This window comes from Coenobita brevimanus, chromosome 51 (assembly GCF_032717465.1).
Source record: "Coenobita brevimanus isolate Jiangsu-jjx chromosome 51, ASM3271746v2, whole genome shotgun sequence".
Lineage (NCBI taxonomy): Eukaryota > Metazoa > Arthropoda > Malacostraca > Decapoda > Coenobitidae > Coenobita > Coenobita brevimanus.
In genome coordinates, this window is record NC_137004.1 from 2,954,060 (window position 1) to 2,978,094 (window position 24,035).

The 24,035-nt window shown below is 41.3% G+C and overlaps 1 protein-coding gene across 1 annotated transcript in view; it reads right to left on the bottom strand.

Moving 5' to 3' along the window:
* Positions 1-3,322: 3,322 nt before the first annotated feature.
* Positions 3,323-24,035, bottom strand: part of LOC145399970 (calcipressin-1-like) — a 29,942-nt gene continuing 9,229 nt past the window's right edge. Inside the window, exons 2-5 of the mRNA XM_080272464.1 lie at positions 17,628-17,801; positions 11,273-11,444; positions 4,202-4,345; positions 3,323-3,362 (exon numbers count right to left, since the gene is read on the bottom strand). Coding sequence (XP_080128590.1) covers positions 4,203-4,345; positions 11,273-11,444; positions 17,628-17,801 — 489 coding nt within the window. The 3' untranslated portion in view covers positions 3,323-3,362; position 4,202. The remainder of the gene's footprint in view (positions 3,363-4,201; positions 4,346-11,272; positions 11,445-17,627; positions 17,802-24,035) is intronic.

Below are 24,035 nucleotides of genomic sequence, written 5' to 3' on the forward strand. Positions count from 1 at the left end.
CCATCTCATAACCAGATGGTCACTTTTACCTAAGGGGCATTGATAGGTTAAATTTTTCTCATCGTTTGGGTCCTTCGTGAATACCAGGTCCAGCCTTAATGGTTCGTCGTTTCCTCTAGTTTTTGTATTTTCTTTAACTGAGTTAACATATTTTCCATCACCATTTTCATCAGTTTATTGCCCCACGATTCCTTATTGCTCCCAGCATCCATATTTTCCCAGTCAACTTCTCTACAATTAAAACCCTCCATGATTATTACTCTATTCCTTTGTTCAATTGACATCTTTACTTGTACGATGGAATTTTTTATCAGCTGTTCATAATCTTTTTTACATGTCCTAGTTTGAGGGGGCAGACAGAATGCTATTACATCAATTTTATCTCGATAGTGGTCTTCTATTTCCATCCCCAAGATTTCTGCCGTAGTATTTTCAAGTTCTATCCTTTGTACTTTTAAATCTGTACAGTATGTGTTAAAATCATTACTCCTCCCCCAAACTTCCCCTCTCTATCTGTCTTCCACACATTATATTCCTTCCATCCAAATACAGTACTGTACTTTGGTATAGACATCCCGGGGCAATTTGGTCTCTACCAAGCAAATAATTTCTGGTTTCTTCTCCTTTATATAATTTCCTAGTTCTCCTCTTAGATATTCGTACATCCACATTACTACACATCATTCATTCATTCATTCATTCATTGCCAGACGCCATGTATCCCACACGGGGTGGCCAAGGGCTTAGAGTTAATTGTACTACACATGATCTTTTAATTTTTCAATACAGTCTTTTCTTTATTCATCCTTCTCTTGCTTGTGTTCATTTCCATCCCCTTCATTTCCATCACTTATTCTTGATGTACCACTTCGTGATTTTCATGTTCATCACTCACCAGAAAAAATTCTTAAGCTCATCCTCTGACCTCACATCATTTTTTCTTTCACTTGCTCTTTCAGTGTCTTCAAAACTTCTCTTTCTTCCTCATTTAGGTCTTTTCTCATAATAATGTTTTCAAAACCTGGCTCCCTGCTCAATTTCCTGAAGACTCTGAGAAGTTCATTTGTTGCACATTTAGTTGCAAACTTAATTCGCAGTGCATGAATGTGTGTGCAGGCATACCATGATGGTCGTTCTTTCCTGCACACCCATTGTCTTACCAAACAAAATTCATTCAATGAACATAACATTCGGCCAGCTCAAGGTGGTCTTTATAACTGAAATTTGTTAAAAGAGGATTTGGTATATCAAGGGTTAACTGCACAGTGATCCCTTGGTTATCGTGAACTTCGTTACACAGGTTAGGTTATCACTGCAATACGTGCCAGTACTGCGCATATTTTGGCTCAAAGACATAATTATCATGCACCTAAATTAGTTTCTGCCAACAATGATGGTGCAGTGTCTGGGTTCTGATGGTTTTGGAGGATTCATGGATAACATCCTGTTCAAGTAATCTCAGATGGTGGAGACCACTAACTCTCCACCCCCAAGCCTCAGAAACCCTTACCTAAAGCCCATTTTAGGTCTCTCTAAGGTATATGTTTCTTCCTTACTGTGCCCTTTTCATCCTTCTTTTAACCTAACCATGCCTGTCTATGTTTCTAGTACCTATCATAACAGTAGGTATGTGTTTATTGAGTCCAACTTGCCATAAAAGAGAAAACTTGGGCTTGTACATTGGATGCATGGTATCAATTAGGATAAATCCCATAGACTGTGCTTTCATTAGTGTGCAATTCCGATATCACACACCATGCATGGTACCAATTATGCACAATAACCAAGGATTATTGTTCTGGTATTTTCTCTCAACATCAATCACGAAAGGTATTCAGAATGCTAAGTAGTCACTTTTCATTACTGACTTTTTCTTTGGCTTCATGGGCTTGGCATTTAGGATCTACATGTACAGGTTTTTTCCTTTAACCTTTTCATGGCCAGAAGAGTTTGCCTCAGCTACATTAAACTGTCTACACATGTCAGAATAACAGCTCTGCATCACTGTGTCAATCAACTTACACTGTACTTAAGGGTACTATATACAAGTTAACTCTCTCTCTCTCTCTCTCTCTCTTCCCTCACTATCATGCAATACTGAACTATCATGAACTGTTATACTGTATTATTTGTCTTTCTTTACTTTCCTTACTCTTTCTCCTCATTTTGCATGCGCAATACATGTATTAAATTACAACTTGGGTGAAGGCTTGAGTATTTGGATCAGTATCTGGTACAGTACAGTTGGACAAAGATTACAAGTATCAGATAATGCTGCACATACGTGCTTCTGAAAAATGGGACTTCCAGAAGTGTTTTTCCCTGATTAGTCTGAAAGCACAGGGATTTACTGTAGTATGATGAACCAAGTACCTGCAGGTAATTTTTGTTGACAATTTTCACACTTATGTTACATGACGACATAGAATAAGGGACAAAAATTATTGATTAATTTTTGCATTATAATGTGTTTCCCTTAAAGATTAAACAAATTAACTTAAATCTACTGCAGAAAAAAGTGACAGACACTGTGCTGAATACACCCAGCAAAAAAAATTTCATTAGACACGGGGTCATTAGCTCCAAGGTTTGGGGGGCATTGTGACCCCAACAGAGTCTGTATGATTGGTACCCATGGACTCTAAGCCTGTAGGCATAATTGAGTTTATCTGTTCTGAAAGAGTGTAAACCCAATGAGTCTTCATATAATATATTAGGCAATTCGGGGGTGATGTAAGTGAAAAGCAAGGGGCACTAACATCAGCACTGGTTGCATCAATGTGACAATGACTGAATGCTGTGATTGGGGCAGGAGGAGTTTACATCAAGTACTAGAGAGGGTTGTACATAAAATGCACTGTTGCTTCTCCTTAATCTTCACATTTATTAACCACTACAATGAGTCTGGAACTCTTGGTGGATGGAACTAGTTATGTAATTTTTTTGGTATTTATGTAATTAAAAATGATTACTGTGATGATAATGACATTAATATTATTATTTATATTACCATTATTATTATACATGGTTGTAATAGTAGTAGTGGTGGTAGTAGTGGTAGTAGTAGTAGTAGTAACATTATTATTGTTAATGATGTATGGTATGTAATATTTAATTTTATTAATCCATATCATTCTGGTGACCGTGTTGACATGTCTCATTTGTGATATTTTAAACCAGTTCCATTAAATGTATCAGAATACTGTTATATTCACTTGCCTGTGGCTTCTGTATAGTCTTTATTTCTAAACATCTCTTAACAGACATCTACAGCTTTATGGAATTCTTCAGTGCTGGAGGGGATCTAATATACCTTACATGGGTCATCTTTTGCTCAGTCCCACTCCTGTCCCCAGTTGCTCCTGTATGAAAAACAGGTGTACCAATTGTTAATAAGGCTCTGGGAATCATATCAGTCACTTCGTCTGGTGTTTCATAATGAAGCGTCGGAAAAAGTAACGATAATTTTTTTGACGGGAATACACTGATCATTAAAAAACTAATGAACAGTAAGCATTTCTGATTACACATTACACTAATATAATACGTAAACTCTCTCATAATACAAGTACCGATAAAATCTAACCAAATATGGTTACCAATAAACTATACTATAATATTAATAAAATCTCTGAAGTAATAATAGTATGGGAAGAGGTTTGCATATACAATACATATTAATTTACATCAAAATGACATTTAATATCAAAGAGCTGCACGATTACACAGCCCCAGACACAGCCACTAACACTACATATACATGTGGAGCCTCTGACACCAACTTCAAGCTACTTACAGTGCCACTACACTAACTTTCTGCTTACAAACTCCAGACTCATATCTGGGATGGGAAGATTAACTGCTAAAGAAAATTACGTACCTTTAAAAAAATAATAATAATAAATAACTAAAAAATTAGGTTACTGTAATGAAAAATAATATTTCCTTTAACACTGCATGGGTTAATGTGATGTGTGTGTGATGAAACTGTCACAAAATACTACAGTGCTTCATGTGTTATCTGATTATAATGAAGGAGATCCAGGCCGAAAGCAATTTTTCATTTAAAATATTCCATGAATTGCAGACATTTTGAATGATAAGATACAGCATCTTGTACTGACAGTGACAAGAACTGTACCAAGTTACTGTAGTGACACTGTACTATCACTATTAAGACCAAGAACAACTGAAAAGGCACACTAGGTTGGTCTGCGGGTTTGGATGATGCGAGGTTTAGCTCCGGTCCTTCCCTCAGGCTCATCTGGATCCTGGCAGTCATGGCAAACATGGACAAAGATCCCAGGTTTGTCCTCAACTGCTGGATGTAGTTCGTGGGCCTCACCTGAAACAAAATCCACACCAATATTACTAAATCTCAAACAATGCTGGTACCATCATTGTACCAGAATAAGCATGTAGTGAGATGAATAAACAACACTGGTGGAAAAGGCCTTGGAGCTATGGATACTTTTACTGCACTACAGTGGGTAGACAGACATGAATTTCCTTTCTTGATTAATATTTCAAGGTATATCAGAATAATTGTCTATATCTCCTCCTCTCCGCACTATAAACATGAGAAACTGAGTTGGCATAATTGTGATTACTGGCTGATGAACCGGAGTTCTGAGACTAGGCACTGATCATACAAGAGGTGGAAAAGGCTTCGGAGCTATGGATACTTTTACTGCACTACAGTGGGTAGACAGACATGATTTTCATTTCTTTATTAATATTTCAAGGTACTGTATATCAAAATTATTGTCTACATCTCCTCCTCTCCACACTATTAAATGAGAAACTGAGTTAGCATAATTGTGATTATTGGCTGATGAACCGGAGTTCTGAGACCAGGCACTGATCATCTATCTATCTATTGCCAGACGCCTCAGTCCCGTTTGGGGTGGCCACAAACAAATCGCCTCCAAGTCCCCCTGTCCCCCGCCATTTCATTCCCCTGCTCCCAACTCACACCCCCCTCTCTCATATACCTCTCCACCCCATCCCTCCATCTCATCCTCGGCCTCCCCCTCCCTCTTTCCCCCTCCACCTCACTCACATACACTCTCTTCGTCAGTCTTTCACCCTCCATCCTCTCCACATGGCCAAACCACCTCAGTATGTTCCTCATAACGCTTCCTATCACATCCACATCAACACCACAACGCTCCTTTATATCCTCATTCGTCAGCCTGTCTCTCCATGTGACTCCACAGGCTGATCATACAAGAGGTTTATTTTCTTCATAAACTTGTGCTGTGCAGCAACTGTCTGTTACTACCTTTCATGTCCCGAGTCAGATGCATAACAACAATGAGAAATGGGGACAAGTACTGTGATTCACTACTAACACCTGACACTGATCCCAACAAAGAAATACATAATTTACACAACTTTATCTACTGCCAGTCTTATTTACTGTCAATATTGTTGTTACTCCTATATAGTAGTTGTCACTTGTTGTGGCTCCAGTTCACTAGATGTGAACCTGTTGGACTGCAGAAAACTGATCATTTCAACTACATGATCCCAGAGACCTACAATTAAGGCTATGTTGATGGATTATCTAAGCTAAGAAAATGAGAAACATGAGGTGACTTAGTGTTGTGGTGTGAAGGGATGCATTGCAGTGATGGCATAATGGACTGTTAGTTTATTTTGAGCACAGAAGGAGGATGGTCTTACATTTGTCTGGCTAGTTACACTTCTCTCAAGGAAGGTTAATTTTGTGGGTTTTGTGGGATGAAATGTGGATCATGAAGGATCCTGTTTGGCAGGGTTTTGAATGACTAGGGTGGCTATGTGTTTGTATACAGTGCATGTTTGCGAAGGTAGTTTAGGGCAAAGCAGGTAGTGGGATGTTGTTAAGGCACTCTGTGTAGTGTTGATTTTTTCTGTGTGGGGGTGGGTAGGGGTGGGGGTGGGGGGGGGAGGTTGGGAGGAGGGATGAAGCATGTGTGAATCATTGTTACAAATGTGGAATGGATCTTGTGCTGAAGCAATGAACTGTGTTCCTCTCATGTTTATGCAGTCTTTAACTGGCAATACTTTTGTTTCTTGGTGCAGGGGATTTATATTTTTGGCCTTTGTAAAACAGCCAATCCTATATCACTCTTCTGGGAGCCCCTAAGGACACAGCAAGGAGATACTGATGCTATACTATTGTGGTCCAACTCTTACAGTCAAACAGTGATATGTAGTGCACAATATCCTCAAACCTGATACTTCTATAAACCATGATATGGAGGCATCTTTGTTCAGTTCAGTTAATCAGTTTAACTGAAGCAATGTTTCCTCTTAAGGAATCTTCATAATGAAGTTGGCCATGGTATAGCCGATGTTTTCCAAGGACTGAAAGCTAAATAAATACCAATACCAACCTTTTTTTTCTTTCAACTGTTGCAGGAAAATGCTGGAAACGAAATATAAGTGGTAGGTGGGGAAGCCCAACATTCACCCACTTAGTGTAGTGGTATGCTGCTTTTAGGGCAGCTCTACATTGAGTGGCAAGCCAAATGATTTCCTGTAAACCAGGAAAGCATATACAATGCTGGGTGGTAACCTTATAACCAACCAACACGTGTTCCCTACATGACAACAAGTGGGTTGGCGGGGGGTTAGTGACCCTCCCTGGAAAACAACTAACTAAAAATACCAACAAGAAGCCTCGGACCAGGACTCACCACAAGGTGACGATTAAGGACAAAACAAAGGACATGGTACAGATAGCTACATGGAATATAAGGGATGCAAATGATGAGGTGAAAGAAAGAGAGATTGTACAGGTGCTTGAGGGTGCAACAATGGATATATGTGGAGAAACTGGAACTAAATGGAGGGGTGAGAGTGTGAGAGAATGGAAGTATGGATGGGGTATATGCACAGGAGTAGGTGAGAATAAGAGGGCAAAAGAAGGAGTGTGTATTGTTGTGGGTAACGGATGGATGGAGAATAAAAGAGCATGGATCAGTTGGCTAAAGGACTGTGGGGGTAAGATTGAAAGTTGAACTACAAATGTGGAGAATTAAGTGCCTGTATGTGCCAACGCAAGATCCTGAAAGCAGAGTGAGAGATGAGTTCTGGACAAATGTGGAAGAATGCATGGAAAAGTTTGAAAGGAATGAGAGAGCGTTTTTGATTGGAGATCTGAATGGAAAAGTAGGGAATGTGAAGGTGGATGGAGTAGTTGGTGTGTGGGGTGTGCCTGCAGAGATGGATGAGAATGGCAGTGCTTTAGTGGATATTTGTGCCTGGAGGGGATTGGTGATAGTCAATACTCTCTCCTGGCACAAAATGATCCATAGGCATACGTGGCGAGGGGTGGATGGTGAATATGTGCGTGTGTGTGTGTGTGTGTGTGTGTGTGTGTGTGTGTGTGTGTAATTCACCGGGTCGGTCAGGATCACTTGATGGTCGTGATCGTCAGCTTTTACCCTCCCGGAAAGGAGCTGAGAGCTCATATAGTCCGATCTAAGGGCAAGGCTGTGACCTTCACACACGCACACACCCGTCCCCTTGCTCAAGGGGGACAGTAACCACCCACTTCGTCAGTGAAACTTTTCGCAACCTGAGCGAGGCTCGAACTCCCGTCCACCAGTTGGCAACCGAGAACGTTACCACTGCACCAGCGAGCGGTGTGTGTGTGTGTGTGTGTGTGTGAGAGAGAGAGAGAGAGAGAGAGAGAGAGAGAGAGGATGAGAATGTGTGTAATGGATGCAAGAGCATATAGTGGTTCGGGGAGTGGACTTTCTGACGACAACTTGGTGGTGGTCAGCATAAAAGTCCAAATGAAATGGAGAAACAGAAGAAGGGAAGGACAGGAGGAAGTAGTTCATACAAGGAGGGTGGAAAAGTTACAAGAGGATGGAAAAAAAGCAGTATATAAGAGGGAAGTGGAGGAGCGATTGGCTAAATATGGACTGGAGCAGATGGGGGATGTGGAAGGTGTGTGCAGGCTATTCAAAGAAGAAATCTGTGCAGCATGTGAGGTGGAGTGTGGGGTGAAGAGAAGATGAAAGGGAGTGCAGGGAACAGCATGGTGGAATGAAGAGGTGAGAGAGGTTGTGGCACAAAAGAAAAAAGCATATAGTGAGTGGATGAGAAACAGGGGCGTGGAAGTAGCTGAGAGATGTAAGAGAGAGTTATGTAGAGAGGAACAGAGAGGTAAAAAGATTAGTAAGAGAGAGTAAGGAGAGAGTGGATAAGGAATTTGGAAGGTGTAAAGTGGAGGGAATGTAAGAAAATGTTCTGGAAAGAGGTAAAGAGAGTTAGACAGCATGCCAAAGAAGTTAGCTGGAGAGTGAAAGATAAAAAAGATAGATTGCTAGTGGAGAAGGGAGAAAAAGTGAGCAGATGAAAAGAAAACTTTAAGGAACTGTTGAACATAGAGAATAAAAGTAATGCAAGTACAAGTGGCTGGGGAATGGCTGGGAGAAGGAAGGATGTGAGATGAGAGGAAGAAATCAATAGGATGGAAGTTGTAGAAGCAATGACGAAAGTTAAAATAGGGAAAGTCCCAGGAACTGATGGAGTGTGTGGTGAAATGCTGAAGCAAGGGAGAGAGATAGTAGTAGAATGGATGTGGAAGATGTGCAGATTGGCCTGGGAGGAAGGTAGAGTCCCGGAGGATTGGAAGTCAGGTACAGTATAATTATTCCACTGTACAAAGGAAAAGGGGAAAAAGAAGTGTGTGGTAATCATAGGGGCATTTGTCTTCATAGTGTAATAGGAAAAGTATATGGTAAGAGACTTATTGACAGAGTTAGGGAAATAACAGAGGAATTAGTTGGAGAAAAACAGGGAGGTTTTAGGAAGGAAAGAGGCTGTAGATCAGATACTCATTCTTAGGTCTTTAGTGGAAAAGTTTCTAGAGAAGGGAAAGAAGTTGTATGTGGCCTTCATGGATCTGGAGAAAGTATATGACAGGGTGGATAGACAAGGATTGTGGAAAGTATTAAGAATATAGGGAGTAGATGGGAAGTTGCTGAAGGCCATGAAGAGTATGTATAAGGGTGCTAAGGCTGCAGTGTATGTGGATAGTGAACTGAGTGAATTTTTCTATTTGAAGGTTGGACTGAAACAAGGATGTGTCATGTCTCCATGGCTGTTCAATCTGTATATGGATGGGGTTATAAGAGAGAGACAAGGTAGGGCAGTGGATGTTGGAGTGGCCCTTGTAAGAGAGGGCAGTGTTTGGAAACTCCCTGTACTGTTGTTTGTAGATGATACTGTGCTGTTAAGTGAAGACAAAGGGGAACTGCATGGTTTGGTGGATGAGTTTGGGAAAGTGTGTAAGAAATGGAATCTAAAGGTGAGTGTAGGGAAGAGTAAAGTTATGGTCTTCGAGAGAAGTGATGTCGGTGAATGTACAGTGAGGCTGGATGAGGAGGAAATGGAAAATGTGAGTGCGTTTAAGTACTTGGGTACTGTGATGAGTAAGGATGGAAGTTTGGAGGGTGAGGTGCTTGAATGGGTGCAACAGGGAAGAAAGGTTACTGGTTCCTTGAAAGCAGTGATATGAAACAGGGAAGTGAGCACAGAAGTAAAAAAAAGCTACTACATGAGAGTATTGTGATGCCAACTCTGACGTATGGAAGTAAATCTTGGACCTTGCTGGAGGGACAGAAGTCGAGAGTGAAAGCAGTGGAAACGAGTTATTTGAGAGGAGCATGTGGAGTCACATGAAGAGACAGACTGACAAATGAGGAAGTGAAGGAGCGTTGTGGTGTGGATGTGGATACGACAGGAAGTGTTAGGAGAAACATACTGAGGTGGTTTGGCCAAGTGGAGAGGATGGAGAATGAGAAACTGACGAGGTGAGTGTAGGTGAGTGAGGAGGAGGGGGGAAGAGGAAAGGGGAGGCCAAGGATGAGATGGAGGGATGGAGTGGAGAGGTATATGAGAGAGGAGGGTGTACGCTGGGAGCAGGGCAATGAAATGGCGAGGTACAGGGCAACAAGGAGGCAATTTGTTTGTGGTCACCCCTTATGGGATTAAGGCATCTGCCAATAGACAGATAGATAGAAATCTAAGACTTGTAATAAGATTTGTAACAATGTGAGTTTCAGCTTGGACTTTATCCACCAACTTGTGGCAGAATTTCCTGTCTAACAGTGATGACTAGCTAGGTGTCAAACTTGTAGTAACATGATCCATTCTTATTGTAGTGATTCCCATGGTAGATGGTAGCAACCATCTGAAGGCTTTATTTTGTGTTCAAGATTTTCTTTACATTTAAGGTTGCTAAGGTGGGGATCCAACTTGAGCTCGCATAAATAATTACATGTCTGGACATGTCCAAATAAACTGTTTATACACTGTTTTCAGTGATTCCTTGTGTTGTTCAAGGTAGTGTCTATGAATATTTTCATGGCATCAAGTTTAGGGGAGGCTTTTAAACCGATGTTGCTTGTGTTATAAGAATGTGCCATGTGTGTGTAATCAGATATAAGTCCAAGAATTATGGGATGTCTTTCTAAGGGGAATGATTGGCTATTGTGGGTGACATGAGGGTGTGCTTGACATTCATGTCTGTCTAAAATGAGGATACTGATGGTTAACTTTGCTGGTGAAGCAGTCAAACTATTTTGTGTAAGCCAGCATTTTAGTGGTGTCAGTAGTGTTGCAGCTCATCTGATACTTGCTGGTTTTTGAAATGTGAAACTACTGTCATCTCGGATTAAAGTGCTATTGGAGGAGAGGTTTATAGGTCATGGTAGAAGAGGTTAAAAAAGGGAAGGTGAGAGGACTGAGCCCTATAAGATACATGTGAAGAGTACAATATTCTGAAACTGGGTCTTTGGTTTTGGTTGACTATTTGGGCCCATCTGCCTGAAAGACACTGATTAACAAATCCCCTTCATTACTGAGGGAACAAGATTTGGATGACAATGACAATATGTCTATGTAATGATCACACAAAATAACATACAAAATCACAAAATATCTTCATTACAAATGTGCATCACTACATCATCATCATCATCATCATCATCATCACCATCATCATCATCCTCACCATCATCATTATCATCCAACCCATTCTTCCTGCTAAAATATAAATGGCTTAACAAGGATCAAGATACAGGAGTAAATTCTTGTAGAAAAACTATCAACAATGCTCAGTGAAATGACCACACATCTGATCACTCACCATCTAAAAGTCTGAAATTCTCAGCTCTGTCTCACACACAAAAGTATATATATATTTTTTTACCATTATAACCTGGCCAGATTTGAGATACCTTATACTTGGCTTGAAACTTATTACCTGGAGCAAGGTTGGCTACAGCTGCAACAAGGTCATAGTTGATGAGAGGTTCAGCCTCCTCTATGGGTTCCCAGCCAATAGGTGGAGAGGCTGGTGGGGAGATGAGGAACTGCTTTTCTCGTTTTGGAGGTTGCAGATGTGGTCCCCCCTCTCGGTTTCCAAGTATTATAGGCTACAGAAGAAATAATTAAAATTTTCTGTATAATGCATACCAGTACAACTGATATTTATGTGTATTAATAAGGAGGGTCCCTTTAAAGTCTAAAAGAAGTCAGTTTAAATATGATTTTAAAATTTACTACATTAGAGTACTGCAGTAGTACTGTTTGTAAGAGCAAACTATATCAGATATGTGGTAACATGAATCTGAACCACAGCTGCTGGCTAAATATACAATCAAGTCGCGTATGGTACATGCTTCTATGGCACGGTTTTCTATGACATGGCAAGGTGACAGACCCCCCAAAAATGAACCACTGGCATAAAATACCTATGGCCAGGCGCACGCAAGGCGACCATTGCTCGTCTCAGGCTGGATGGCAGCCCTGGTGTGCAGAGCACTGTTTTGGTTCAGTTGCGGTCCCGCCACCCCTTCAAAGCCCTGTCTTTTGCACTCGCTCACATGTGCTCCCCTGCTATCGTCAACTCTCAGCCAAGCATCGTACTACAGCTTACATCATGTAGCACCAGTCCAACGTTATGCAAGTGTGATTATTGTGTTGTTGCAATGATTTACTGTATGTGAGTAACGCTGCCTGTATTGGTGTGATAGTGTTTGCTTTGGTCTTGGAGACGACTTAGACCGACACAGGAAGTGATTAAGGTAGGTTGTCATTTCTGTTTGACTGATTGCTTGATTGTGTGCATGTGTAAAGTGGGAAAAAATAGGGAAAAGTGGGGTTAAAAAGGGAACTTTGGGCAAATGTCCAGAACCAAATTGCATTTTTCCCATAGGTTTAGTTATCTGTTTGGAGCGGTTTTCTATGGCACATGCTCAGTCGAGAACCAATTAGCCACGCCTTAGGCAACTTGACTGTCTTAGCTAACTGTGATGTATTTCACCCTGTATGGCGCAGCTGTATAATTTTATATCCTCAATCTGGCGTCCAGGGATACTACAGACTGGAAGTATACTTTTTACATTTTCTGATCTGATCATATCAATTATCATTCATATTGTATATAAAGGCTTCAACATGCTTGCATGTGTTGGCCTTGGTGGCCTAATGGTGGTTCTCCAAACTGCTTGATCTCTGGCAGCCTCCCTTTTTTTTTTTTTTTTTTTAATGCAAGGAAGAAGGAACAAAAGGCCATGAGCCCGCAATTATTGTTCTTTCCAAGAGAAAAACAAAATACAAGAGAGAGCCAAATTCAAGATCCGAACTTTTTGAGATGCCCGGACACACTGTGTTTGAAATACTGGAGGTCATAGGAGGTAGGAAATACTGACAGAGGGAGACAGTTCCAGAGTTGACCTGTTGCATAAATGATGTCCCTTATCCCTGAGGTCACACTCTATGACCTCATCCCAGGTCTTTTTTTTCAGTCGGCCTCTCACAACCCTACCCCCGATGTTCACACTTCTCACCCTCTGCACCCAATTGTCATCCTCCTTCCTCTCAATATGCCCAAACCGTCTCAATCTACCCCTCCCCATCACAGCACCAATACAGTCCAGTCCCATCTTTCCTCTCAACTCTCCAATCACAATCCTAGCCCCCCCCCCCCTTCTCCAAGGCCTCAAATTAAAGGACACATTACACATCCATCTAATCACTGTCATTTCTGTAAGTTTGAGCCTACACTTCCTCTTCCTTTACTGCCCAGGTCTCATTACCATATAACATTGTTACACTCCTAACACATGATGCATACAGAGATCCCTTAGCACAGAGGGAAAGCCCTCTAAATGATAGAAGAGGCAACAGTTACTGAACTTCATTCACCCACTACTTACCACAGCCAAAGAACTACTCCAGTCCTAACATCCAGCACATAATATGTCCCCTAAATAACAAAACTCCCACACACTCAACTGACTCTCCATCAATATCAATGCCTTCAGTCTCACAATCTCTGCATGCTGCTCCAGGCACACCGCACACACGAAATCAGCATTATTTCACAGTCTACCTCGAATACTACTACATTTCTTATGCACCCACTTATGACAGTCACTGCACAACATGGAGTTACTTCCTACAACCTTGTGGCACTCTGCACATGACCACACTCCCTCTGCTTTTACAGTATCACCACCAGCCCTAGATATCAGCACTTTTGTTCTATCCATATCTACTCTCAAGCCCTTGTGCCCCATGCCATCTCTACATTTCTTAAATCTTTCCCCTGCCCCCCGTTCATTCTCTACAATCAACACGGAATCATCAGTGTACAATACCTCCAATGGGAGTCCATTTCTGAAGTCATGTGAGAGAGCTTCAAGCACCATGACAAACAATATGGGGCTCAAGACTGACCCCTGATGCACGTGAACATTCACGGAAAACTCATCACTCAAATCTCTATTCACTTTGACCAGGTGTGAGCACCCAAATACAAAGCCATAACCACTCAATCCAGCCACTCTTCGATCCCAAGCTTTCCCAGTGCCCATCTCACCATCTCCCTTGGGACTCTGTCAAAGTCCTTCTCCAAATCAACAAGAACAAAGTACAGCTCCCTTTTCTTTCCTGCTGTATATATATATACAGCAGGAAAGAAAAGGGAGCTGTACTTTGTTCTTGTTGATTTGGAGAAGGACTTTATATATATATATATATATATATATATATATATATATATACATTTTTTTCCTGAAGCTGTCAGCTGATAAATATAAGATCAGTGGTTCCTTTGCCTGGCATACATTCAAACTGCACCTCATCAATATTCACTTTCCTTAATCGTATCTTCTAGGACTCTCTCCAATACCGTTATTGTGTGGTCCAAAAGTTTTATGCCTCTATTTTCAAGGCATCACACTTCCCCTTATACACATTTACAATCAAATTCTTCACCCAGTCATCAGGGACAACAAACTCATATATATAGTAACTGAATTTACCAAATCAGTAACTTACCCACTCCTGTATCTCCTGAGGCTTTTAGTACATCAACAGTCAACCCAGACACATCCACTGCCTTCCCTAACTGCATCCTGCCATTGCCCTGCTCACAGTAGCAGCATCAATCAAAGGCCAAGGGCCAAACATTGGATCTACTAAGCTCTAAATCTCCCCTGGTTCAGTTATACTCATACAATAACTGGTTATAGTGTTCTCTCCATAAGTCTTTAATATCCTCACTGTCCACCACTACCTCTCCTTCATCAGTCTTCACACACTGCTCTCCTATGATATCCCTGATTTCCCCTCTTCTTCTGATCTGCCACCTTAACCCGAGATGTCCCGTTGATGTATGGGTACGTTGCAACATTTTGCATTTGCCAGTCCTGTCAACGTACTGGTACGTTTTGCAATTACAAGGTCCCTAATTTGCACAATTTTCAATTTTCGCGCATGATTTTTCGTACGTATACACGGGACACCTTCCTCTATTCCTCTACAAGATGCCAAGCAGGGACAATGCCTTACACCGCATAACCTCCCCCCACCCCCCGCACGCCACTGTCTCGGCAATTCACCTGTCACCAGTGACCTGGCCAATAAAGACATTCAGAGCCAGAGTGATTCCCCAATCGATGACAATGTGGAGGACAAAGTTTACATAGCATTAGAGGAAGAAACAGTCAGAAATGATGATCAGGTAATGTGGCAAAAGAAGGTCAGGAATTGTGATGAGTTAGTGAGTGAAACAACGCTTATAATGCCTATATTACAGTTTGAAAACCAATATACTCTCATACTACATGTAAATTCGTACCAAATAAATAAATAAATACCGTTTAGGAGTGGTATGGAATAGTTATCCTTCCACAGAACTCTTTTTCTTTGCAGCCAGCCTGATAGAAAACCCTGTAAGGTAAGGAGGTACTCCTACCTGTATCGAGTATTTTAAACCTCAGGTGAGCAATTTCTCTATGAATTTTTGATGTTTCTCACCAAAAGCGGAGGTTTTAGCCAAAAAAAAAAAAAAAAAAATCCAAAAATGGTCGGGACTGGGGGGTGTCCGAGGTGCGAAAGTGGTCGGGACGTGACGAGTTAAATACCATATTCATCCTTTCAACATTATGTATGTTACCCTGTAAAAGTCTCTGAGGCTCAGATTTTGCCCTGTATACTGTACCTTAATTCTAGCCCTACGCTTGGCAACCAAGTATTCCACTCAGTTACCATCTCTTTTCCATTCCCCCAGAAGTTTTCTTTTCTCCTTAACTGTGGCTTCTACACCCTCATCCCACCACCATGTTACCTTATGTCTTGGAGAGGCCCCCTTGTCCATCCACACACTGAATCAGCAGTTCTTAAGAGATTGTTCCTGAGAGCTCTGTACTGTTCATTCACACTTGTCAGCAGTTCCCTATTCAGCAACCACCCTACTCATCTCATTATAGAAGGCATCCATTGCTGCTTGGCTTTTCAACTTCCATATTTTCCTTGTGGGTGCATAGGTCCTCTTCTTCACCACCGGCTCCTACAGCACCATCTCACATATTGGTAATTTGTGTTTCTGCACACTCTCTTCACTCCCTATAATTTTAACACCCTTCTGCAACCTCCTATCAGCCCTCTTGACCATGAAATAACCAATATGGTTACATTTACCCCAGACTCATATGCAGTCAGCCTACTCTCTTTTCCTTCAATGCATGTTGTATGCAAGAAAGTTCATTGTCTCCCCAAGTCTGAGTATCCTTTCCCCTTCTGCATTCCTCGTACCATATGCGCATCCTCCACGTACCCCTTCATAACCTATCCTTGAACTGTTTAACCCACATGACCATTTAAATCCCCACCCAAAACTACAATCTCATCATCCCACATACAACCACCGTTCCAAGACATTAGGATATCTGCCTAAGTCAAGTTCCATATTGCAAGATTTGTTCTTGTGTCTTCTTTATGTCCTGCAGGGTTGTTCGAGGGACACAAAATAACTCAGCTGCCTGATTCACTGTCTATCCCTCATCCAGTTTCTCAATAATTTCCTGCTTCTTCTTGGAAAATACGACCTTCCTGCGGTGCTTGGCAGGTGATGCCATTGTGACACACGCCAGCAGAAGGCACGAGGCCAGCACAACATGTGGGATGTCAAAAAGACGTGACTAACTTCATCAAAAGCACAGTTGCCATGCAGCATTACAGTACTATAGAGAATGTGCAGAGCGGCAGCCTTGGAAGAGGGGAGAGACTAACACACTGTTATCGATTCTGGGGTAAGACACACGAGGATAAAAGACCGTAGTATGATATATATTGAGGAGGAGGGATACCGTATACATACAGTAGGTGTGTTTAATACTGAACATGAAAACACAAGATGGGGACAAACTGGTAACAAATTAGAAAGAAACTTGTTATCTTTGGCAACATCAAAAACAATGTTTTGGTGACAAGACTCATGGCAGTGTGTTGGTGGCAAGACAAACAGCGCTGAATTGTTTTGGTGGTAGGATTCACGATGAATGGCATGGAAATCAAATTTGGGACTCCCTGCGGAATTTTAAAAATTCAGCCCCATATGCTGTGGCTGATACTGGTGCCACTCAGATGATGTGTCAATGGATAACAGAGACTTTACTATATAGTGCCACTGGTCACTGGGTGAAGAGATCCAAATTCAACATTCATCCAGGAACCGAGCCTCCACATTTCTTCCCTGCACTTTGCCACGGCAAGGCACTGTCTACTGCAAGATAACATCCGTTCAAAATAAACAGGACCACTCTACAGGGGCGACTACTGGTTCATGGGTTTGCTCGGCCGGACAGACTAGGGTTACTTTATTACTACTACACCTAAGCATATCCTCATGATGAAGCCGCAGCTGCAGAGTTACAGTGGTACCATGCTCATCTTGCAATGCATGTGCATCTTCTTGACTCTTGAGTTAGAAACTCAAAGGCATGGCACACATGTGGTGGTGTCATGCGTTATGCTTGCAAATTTTCACATCCTGTCAGTTCTTATCAACAGCACAATACAGACTGACATACACAAACATAGCCAAAACAATACTTTAACTTTCACATATACTACATCACTTCCACTAAAGCTGCTTCTTCCTCTTTTGTACTTCAAAGCACTGCTCTTTCTTTATGGATAAGGTTTGGTCCAGAGGTGGCCCTCATAAAAAGTTACATAACAATATCCTTTAGTTAAGTTGGCTACTGGTTACAGCGCAAATGAATAAGGTACTGTACCCAACAGCATGAAATGAGGAAATTTCTCACCTGAGTGAAATAGCATTTGATTACTTCATTGTTGAATTCTGTCATATGGACCTTCTCTCGGGCCTCAGTAGCTTGTTCTGGAGATGAAAAGTTGACTCGTACTCTTCTAAAACTCTTGAAATACTGGTATGTTGCATTTTCATCTATGTCATGGAACAAAGACTGGAACAACTCCTGAAATGGAAAAATTATCTGACACACTAAGTCTGGGCATAAAATATGGTATTCTAAACATATATATATATATATATATATATATATATACAGTAATCCACATACCAACTGGATATATATATATATATATATACAGTATATATATATATATACAGTATATACAGTAATCTACGTACTAACCGGACGCCCACTTTCCGGATATCCCCACTTACCAGACATTGTGGGCCTGGACCTTCGGAACCCAAAAATGGCCAAAAAAAAGAAAAAAATACCAAAAAAATCCTAATTTTTTTCCCACCCGTAATTTGAAATTGCCGTGTGGCGCTGAACAACTGTTACACCACAGACCCTCACCCCTTCCTTCAACCCCCCTCCCCCTCCCTCCTCCCCCCTCCCCTGTCAGGGTTGCCATTTGGTATTTTTCATTACCAAATGTAGGCCAATTTGGTCATGAAAATTTCGTTTGGTAATGAATCAGAGTAATGCATTACCAATCGGATTTTTCACATGTATGAGGATACACAGGATGGAGATGGTGGATTGTTTGCTCTCTCTGATTAATCTGCTAACATACATAGCGTGAAAATAACCCACATGCTGTTAATTATACAAAGAGTGATTATATGTACTGTATTTCCACTTGTATATATAATTAGTGAAGAATAAATGCTAGCATTACAAATTTGGTAATGAAAAGTTAAATTTGATAATGAAAACTGAGGAGTTTGGTAATGTGGCCGTTACGGTCTGGCAACTCTGTTTCCCCCTCACACACCAACACCTAAGTAGTTATACCCTAACTTCGATCGCGAGTGGTAGCATGTTGTAATGGGAGCCACACGTGCTCATTTTTTTGTGAATAAACAGCGAATAAACTGCAATACCTCGCCACTAGACCACACGGGAATTTACAATGTTGTGCAGTGTTAAGAAATTAGAATTTACAGTGCAAAGGATTAACTGTGGAGTGCAAATGGCAGTTGGAACTGGCATGGTGCAATTAACAATGTACAGTGTTAAACAGTTATAACTCACAGTGCAAAGAATTACCGTAAGTGCAGCACAACACTGGATTACTGTACGTGGCTCAAGAGATTTTCACCACTGCCAAAACCTTACAAAAGGCAGCCACAAACGTGCTGTAATTACCCTGGATGAGGTACAGTCACTTCTAATTCCTCATTCTTTGGTTCTTTTTCATTTATTTCAAGCTCTATGTCCATTATTGGTGTGAATAGGGTCTCAAATAGGTTTAAATATGTGCTATGCATGTCTGGTAGGGAGTTATTTAGGTGGCTTTCAAAATTAGGTTGGTTAGGTCCGTAAGTACCAGTCCAGGAGCCAGGGACTTGTTGTAAGTACCCAGAATGTTTAATATTGTATAAATTCACCTCTAAAACCTTATTTTATGGTTCTATTGCATTTATTTCAGTCTTTTATGTCCCTTATTGGTGTGATTTGGGTCTTAAATAGATGCTATGCATGTCCAGAGGGAGTTGTATAGGTGTTTTTCTGAGTTAGGGTCCATAAGTTCAAGTCCAGGAGGCTGGGGCCCACTATCCGGACAGGACCACTTTCCAGACATGCCTTTGGCTCTATTACATCGGATAGTGGAGGGATTACTGTATATATATATATATATATTTATATATATATATATATATATATATATATATATATATATATATATATATACATATGTTATATACAGTATATATATATATATATATATATATATATATATATATATATATATATATATATATATATATAAACAGTATATTCATCATCATCGTCATCATCATCCGGACCTCCTTTCCCACCCTAGGGCAGGGTGAGGAGACGCAATGTTCAGACAGCCCAAATTTGCCCAGCCCAATGGGCCATGCTTCCATTTGCTCACCATTTAAGCCCCCGGAATCCTGGCTCTATATGTATGATTTTTTTAAAGGTCAGATGTAACCTAGAGTTTATGGAAGGACTGGTTTGCATGTCTGCCAGTCATACAGAGGGAAGAATTCCATATTTCAGTGTAGATGCTAACCTTGGTAAGAATACTGTAATGGCTTATGTTTTCCTAAATGATAATTTTTCTTAAGAGATCACTAAAGGTGTTGTGTGCAATACATTTCTCCTTCTGTGACTGTGCCACTGTGAATATTGATGTCAAATCTTGGTGAGTCCAATACAATGTGTGGGATGCCTGCAGGGTGGGCTGGTGGGACCGAAGGTACGACAAGATGACTGCTGTACAAAGACGGTCATCACCAACCTCACTTCGTGGCAGCAGTGTGCTGTGTCCTTCATATGTCAAAGCACTGTATCATAGCCAAACCATACAATATATGGTATATATATATACAGTATATATATATATATATATATATACAGTAATCCCTCTAATATCCGACGTAATAGAGCCAAAGGCATGTCCGGATATTGGGCCCAAGCCTCCTGGACTTGTACTTATGGACCCTAACTCAGAAAAACACCTATACAACTCCCTCTGGACATGCATTGCACCTATTTAAGACCCAAATCACACCAATAAGGGACGTAAAAGACTGAAATATATGCAAAAGAACCATAAAATGAGGTTTTAGAGGTGAGTTTATACAATATTAAACATTCTGGGTACTTACAAGTCCCTGGCTCCTGGACTGGTTTGAACTGCCAGTTTGCAGTCCACAGTTAATCCTCTGCACTCTAAATTCTAATTTCTTAACACTGCACAACACTGTAAATTCCTGTGTGTTCTAGTGGCGAGGTATTGCAGTTTATTCACTGTTTATTCACAAAAAACAAGCACCTGTGGCCTGCACTGCATCTGCTATTGATCGGAGTTTGGCTGTGACTGTTGATGATGGCAGGGTAACAGAGTTGCCAGATCGCAACGGCCACATTACCAATCTCCTCAACTTTCATTACCAAATTTAACTTTTCATTACCAAATTCATAAAGCTAGCATTTATTCTTCATTAATTACATATACAAGTGGAAATACATGTACCGGTAATCACTCTCTTTATAATTAACACCATGTTGATTATTTTCACGCTATGTAGGGTAGCAGATTTATCAGAGAGAGCATCCAATCCACCATCTCAACACCACAACGCTCCTTTATATCCTCATTTGTCAGCCTGTCTCTCCATGTGACTCCACAGGTTCCTCTTATATAACTCATTTCCACTGCTCTCACTCTTGACTTGTGTCCTTCCAACAACGTTCAAACTTCACTTCCATACATTAGAGTTGGTATCACAATACTCTCATGTAGTAACTTTTTCACTTCCATGCTCACTTCCCTGTTTCTTATCACTGCTTTCAAGGAATCAGCAACCTTTCTTCCCTGCTGTACCCTTTCAAGCACTGCACCCTCCAAACCTCTATCCTTACTCATCACACTACCCAAGTACTTAAATGTACTCACATTTTCCAATTCCTCACCATCCAACCTCGCTGTACATTCACTGACTTCACCCCTCTCAGAGACCATCACTTTACTCTTCCGTACGTTCACCTTTAGATTCCGTTTCTTACACACTCTCCCAAACTCATCCACCAAACCTTGCAACTCCCCTTCGTCTTCACTCAACAACACAGTATCATCTGCAAACAACAGTACAGGGAGTTTCCAAACACTATCCTCTCTCACCAGGGCCACTCCAACATCCACTACCCTACCTTGTACCTCTTTTATTACCCCTTCCATGTACAGATTGAACAACCATGAAGACATGACATATCCCTGTTTCAACCCAACTTTCAAAGAGAAAAATTCACTTAGTTCACCGTCCACACGCACTACAGCCTTCGCACCATCGTACATACTCTTCACAGCATTCAACAACTTCCCATCTACTCCATATATTTTTAACACTTTCCACAATCCTTGTCTATCCACCCTGTCATATTCTTTCTCCAAATCCATGAAAGCCACATACAACTTCTTTCCCTTCTCTAGAAACTTTTCCATTAAAGATCTAAGAATGAATATCTGATCTACACAACCTCTTCCCTTCCTAAAGCCTCCCTGTTCTTCTCCAACTAATTTCTCTGTTCTTTCTCTAACTCTGTCAATAAGTATCCTACCATACACTTTTCCTATTATCTATCTATCTATCTATATACCTAGGCTGCTTCCCCCAAGGAAAGGGAGGTAGCCGAGACAGGACGACTCACTCTCCATTTACTCATCCATTCAAACACATTCATTTGCATCTTAGCCCCAAAGGGGAGAACGGACAGATCCTCACCGCACCACACCGCACAAGGGTCAACTGGGCAATGCAATCAGTGACATCCGCAGCAGGGCCCGACAGCAGAACTGGTTTACCCCTGCCACATCATAACAGACCCATCCCCTTACCCGCACCTGACCTGACTAGCTGATCCTATTATACTAAGAAGACAAATGCCCCTATGATTACCACACACTTCTTTTTCCCCTTTTCCTTTGTACAAGGGAATAATTATACCTGACTTCCAATCCTCCGGGACTCTACCTTCCTCCCAGGCCAATCTGCACATCTTCCACATCCATTCTACTACTATCTCTCCCCCACGCTTCAGCATTTCACCACACACTCCATCAATTCCTGGGGTTTTCCCCGATTTAACTTTCTTCATTGCTTCCACAACTTCTATCCTACTGATTTCTTCCTGTCTTCTCACCTCCCTCCTTCACCCAGCCATTCCCCAGCCACTTATACTCGCATTACTTCCATCCTCTATGTTCAACGATTCCTTAAAGTGTTCTCTCCATCTGCTCACTTTTTCTCCCTTCTCCACTAGTAATCTACCATTTTTATCTTTCACTCCCCTGCTAACTTCACTTCACCCTGTTTTACTCTTTTCACCTCTTTCCGGAACATTTTCTTACAGTCCCTCCACTTAACACTCAAATTCCTTCCAAATTCCTCATCCACTCTTCTTACTCTCTCTTACTAATCTTTTCACCTCTCTATTTCTTTCTACATATAACTCTCTCTTCCGCCTCCCAACTTCTTCCACACCCCTATTTTTCATCCATTCATTGTATGCTTTCTTCTTTTGTGCCACAGCCTGTTTCACCTCTTCAGTCCACCATGCTGTTCCTTGCACCCCCCTCCGTCTTCTCTTCCTTCCACACACCGCATCAAATGCTGCACATATTTCTTCTGTAAATATCCTACACACACCTTCCACGTCCCCCATCTGCTCCAATTCATATTTGCCCAATCGTTCCTCCACTTCTCTCTTATACTCTGCCTTTTTCTCATCCTCTTGTAACCTTTCCACTCTCCTTGCAACTACTCCTTCCTCTTGTCTTTTCCTTCTTCTTTTCCTCCATCTTACTTGAATCCTAATTCTGGCCACCACCAAGTAGTGGTCAGAAAGTCCACTCCCCTAACCTCTATAACCTCTTGCATCCATTACATATCTTCGCATCCTTTCATCCAAACACACATAATCAATCATTGCCTTCCTTTCATTCAGTTCACCACCCACCCTTCTCATCACTCGCCATGTATACCTGTGGATCATTTTATCCCTGAAGAAGGTATTGGCTATCACCAACCCCCTCCCAGCACAACTGTCCACTAACGCACTCCCATTCTCATCTATCTCAGCAGGCACACCCCACTCACCAACTATTCCATCCACCTTCACATTCCCAACTTTACCATTCATATCACTGATCAAAAACACTCTCTCATTCCTTCCAAACTTTTCCATGCACACTTCTACACTTGTCCAGAACTCTTCTCTCACTCTTCTAGCATGATCTTGCGTTGGCGCATACACACACACACACACAATCGCCTATGTTTGTATTCCAACTTTCAACTTTACCCACACAATCCTTGACCCAACTGATCCATACCGTCTTATGCTCTTCTTCATCTTTTACTCACGACTATACATACTCCTTCCTTTGCCCTCTCATTCTCACCTACTCCTGCACATATACCCCATCCATACTCCCATTCTCTCACACTTTCTCCTCTTCATTTTGTTTCAGTTATTCCACATACATCCACTTTCGCACCCTCAAGCACCTGGACAATCTCTCTCTCTTTCACTTCATCATTCGCTTCCCTTACATTCCACGTTCCAATAACCATGTCCTTTGTCTGGTCCTTGGTCGTCACAGTTTCTGTAGCCCTTTTCCTTCAATTTAATGCAAAATGTATGAAAATATAAGTGACAAAATATTGTATGGAAAATTAAAATGAAAAACATTGACAA